Source organism: Cannabis sativa, chromosome 3, assembly GCF_029168945.1.
Source record: "Cannabis sativa cultivar Pink pepper isolate KNU-18-1 chromosome 3, ASM2916894v1, whole genome shotgun sequence".
Classification (NCBI taxonomy): Eukaryota; Viridiplantae; Streptophyta; class Magnoliopsida; order Rosales; family Cannabaceae; genus Cannabis; species Cannabis sativa.
Window position 1 is genome coordinate 48715822 of NC_083603.1, and position 3832 is coordinate 48719653.

Here is a 3832-nt window from a genome sequence, read left to right on the forward strand (position 1 = left end):
TTTTTTAAAAAAAAAAAGGGTAAAATGGGAAGTTCATGTAATTAATGGACTAAATTTGTACAAATTATAAAGGGGTATAAATTTTGATATAGGTTGTATTATTAGGGTCAAAAATTGAAATTTCCCTATTATAACAAGCACCAAATACAAAATAAGAAAAATAAAATACAAAATTAATTGAATAGCATGTGTCACGTAGAAAAAAAAATTAACATACATTAACATCACAATTAATAAAAGTGCAAAAGTACCAGTAAAAAAAAGTAAACAAGTAAAATAATTAAGCAAAAAAATAATAATAAAAGTATAATTTACTTTATCAATTTAAAATATTATTTTAACATATTATGATACACTAATAAGATAATATATGATAATTTCACCTCCAACTCTTTATCAATTAAATAGCAGTCGTCTGAGGGTGGTTTGGTTCGGCTCAACGACGTCTTCTGTTTTAAATTTTTATTTTCATTTATTAATTTACTATTATTAGTTTAATTCAAATTAATATTTTTATGGGGTTAGAATTATAAAGAGTTCATTCCTTAATTAATTTTAATGCTGTGATTGTTTTTTATGTTGAAACTAATTTAATTTTTCCCATTAGTCTTGTTTTTTGACATGGTTTTTCAGTCTTTTTCTTTTAGTTTTTCCCATTAGTCTTGTCTTTTGACATGGCTTTTTAGTCTTTTTCTTTTAGTTTTTTTTTGGTTCAAGTCTTATTTTTTGACATGGGTTGTGTAGCTCAAAATCATCATGGTGCTATAGTAGAATTATTCAAGAAGGAGAAGATTGGATGTGTTCAACCCGAAATTGCTGAGATAATAGACATTAAAGAAGCATTGAGTTGGATTGCAACTCATTCGTGGGATAGAGTCATGTTGGAAACAGATAGTTTGGTATGTGTCCAAGTGATTCAGAGCGGTATTTTTATGCCTTCACAGTTTGGTCTTATTGTTCAAGATGTTCGAAATTTGTTTTTGGCTTTATCTTTTGTTGATTTATGTTTTGTAAAACGATTTGCAAATAAGTTGGCTCATTATTTGGCCAGAGACTCTTGTTTCTTTACAGGTCGTGTGCTTCAGTTAGAGGATTGTTTTTTTGAATTGCGTTCTATTGTTTTGAACGAATTTATTAATTAAAAGATTTTATGATTTTTTTTTTTTAAAAAAAAAAGGATAATGTATGATCGGTTACTAATTTTAGTTAAATTTCATGCCCTTACTTTTAATAAACACATATCCAAAAATACATATTCTATATCCATCTAATGACTCAAATGATATGGAGGTTTCACATCCTTCAAACTTATAATGTGGTTTTATATAATTGGCCTTTCATGTATCTTATCCCATCTTTTACTTTTGTTTAAAGATAATGAATTGAGGGATAATGGAGACCACAATTTATTCTGTGTTGTTGATATATCTGTGGCCATAAGTGAAGATTATAATAAATACAAATTAGCATTACTTATCATTAAACCACCCATCACTGTCCCAGCATTATCATCTTTCCATACAAATTTCTAAATAATCATTTGAATTAAAAAATACAGGAATCAAGATAATGAGAGAGATGTTTAGAGAATAGCTGCAAAGAGCATTGTTAGGTTCACTTCTTCAAATTTTATTTTAATTATATAAAAAAAAATGATATTTATTTCAAAATCCGTTATATAACTAGTGACCGACATCAATTATATGAATGGGTCCTCCTACATATACATGGCATTCTATAAGTTAGTGTTTGGTTAAATTAGATGTAATAAAATAAAATGAAATGGAAACAAAACAATTTTTATTTTATTCTATTCTATTGTTTAGTTGTATATTAAAGTATTAGAATTTTATTCTAATGGAATGACATTTTAACTATTTTAGTGGAATGACTATTTTATTTTGAAATGAAAAGAGAAAGCATTCATGATGAAAAAAAATTTAATAATCTTTTATCAATTTTTTATGTCTTTTAAATTTTATTTTATTCTTATTCCCATTCACATTCCTATTAATATGTTTTCATTTTTCTCAACCAAATGCCACCTAGAGAGTTTTCATTTTTTTTTTCACCTTTTCTCAACTATATTAATTATTATTATTATTTTATTATTTAATCATCATTTAATAATAATGTAACATTTAAAACAAGACATTAGGTATATAATATTCTAATAATCAATTCCTAACTATTTCTCTTCTTTTATCTCAATTTTTTATGCATTATTTAATTAAAAATCAGTAAATTTCATTATCATAATTCTCATTCTATCATTATTTTTTTCTTCATTTTATTATTTAATAATAATATAGCATTTTTTTAGTGATTATCACAACTCTCACCCTTTCATTATTTTATGATCCTATTACTCGAAAAAAAATAATGTTCTTACTTTATCTTATTATTTTTACAAATGAAACTAAAATTAAAAATTATTACTATTGTTATGTTTCATAGATGTAGAGAGAGAGAACGAGAGAAGGAAAGAGACAAAGATTGAAATGAATTGAAAGTCTGTTATTGATGTTGAGTTCAGTACAGAGTATATATACACAAGAGTTATAAGCCACAAACAAGTCATAACAGAAATTAACAAACTCAACTAACTAACTGTAAAAAGCTAACTGTCACATCCCTTAACAGCCCCCTTCAAACTCAAGGTATGTTGAGAAACAACAGTGAGTTTGGATCTAAGATCAGGAAACTTGGAGTTGGACACTGGTTTGGTTAAGCAATCGGCAATTTGCGCAGCAGCAGGGACATGTCGCACTTGTAGTTGATGCTGCAGTACTTTGTCTCGAACAAAGTATAGGTCGATTTCGATGTGTTTCGTGCGAGCATGGAGGACAGGGTTCGCAGCAAGAAGTACTGTGCTTTGGTTGTCACACCACACAGTAGGAATGCTGGGTTGATGAATGTGCAGTTCAGTAAGGAGACTTTGAATCCAGCTGATTTCACTGACAGTGCTGGCAAGGCTTCGAAATTCAGCTTCGGTTGATGATCTAGATTTGGTTACTTATTTTTGTGACTTCCAGGCAACAAGATTCCCTCCTAAGTAGATGCGGTAACCGGTTGTAGACCTACGATCATCAGGGTTTGCAGCCCAATCGGCATCACAAGATGCTTCAATGGAAAAATCTGGGGCAGGTTGAAGATGTAGCCCGTAGTCAAGTGTGCCTGCTATGTAGCGAAGTATTCTTTTTACAGCCATCCAGTGTTGTTGTAATGGTGTTTGCATGAATTGGCACACCTTGTTTACACAGTATGAAAGCTCAGGTCGTGTTATAGTAGCATATTGTAATCCCCCAACTATGGACCTATAAAGTGTGACATCTTCCATTGGCTCACTTCCATAATTAGACAATTTCAAATCGTTGTTCATATGAGTATTTTGAGTCTTGACATTCTGCATTTCAGCCTTTGTGAGTAAGTCTTGTAGATATTTGGTTTGTGTGAGATGAAGGCCCTACTCTGTTTTAGTAACTTGTATTCCCAAAAAATAATCCACCAGCCCGAGATCTTTAAGAGCAAATGTTTCATTTAAACCAGAAATAGTTGAGTTAACAACATTATTGTTGCCCATGATTAATATATCATCTACATACACTAGTATGTAGATGCAGTATGTGGTTGTGACTTTAATGAATAGAGAGTGGTCAGCTTGAGATGAGTGGAACCCCATGTTGATTAGGACTGTAGAGAGTTTCTCAAACCAAGCTCTTGGAGCTTGTTTAAGGCCATAAATAGCCTTGTTGAGCTTACATACATAGTCAGGATGCTCTTTACTGACAAAACCAGGTGGTTGTTGCATGTAAATTTCTTCTTGGAGCTC

At 30.3% G+C, this 3832-nt stretch overlaps 1 protein-coding gene across 1 annotated transcript; it reads right to left on the reverse strand.

Moving 5' to 3' along the window:
- Positions 1-3016: 3016 nt before the first annotated feature.
- Positions 3017-3412, reverse strand: LOC133036133 (uncharacterized mitochondrial protein AtMg00810-like). Its single transcript, XM_061112626.1, has one exon. The coding sequence runs from the start codon at positions 3410-3412 to the stop codon at positions 3017-3019; it is 396 nt and encodes a 131-aa protein (XP_060968609.1).
- Between the last annotated feature and the right edge of the window lie 420 nt (positions 3413-3832).

Excerpts from the sequence above, each read along its gene's own strand:
- LOC133036133 (XM_061112626.1), bottom strand. The coding sequence starts at position 3,412 with ATGCAGAATGTCAAGACTCAAAATACTCATATGAACAACGATTTGAAA.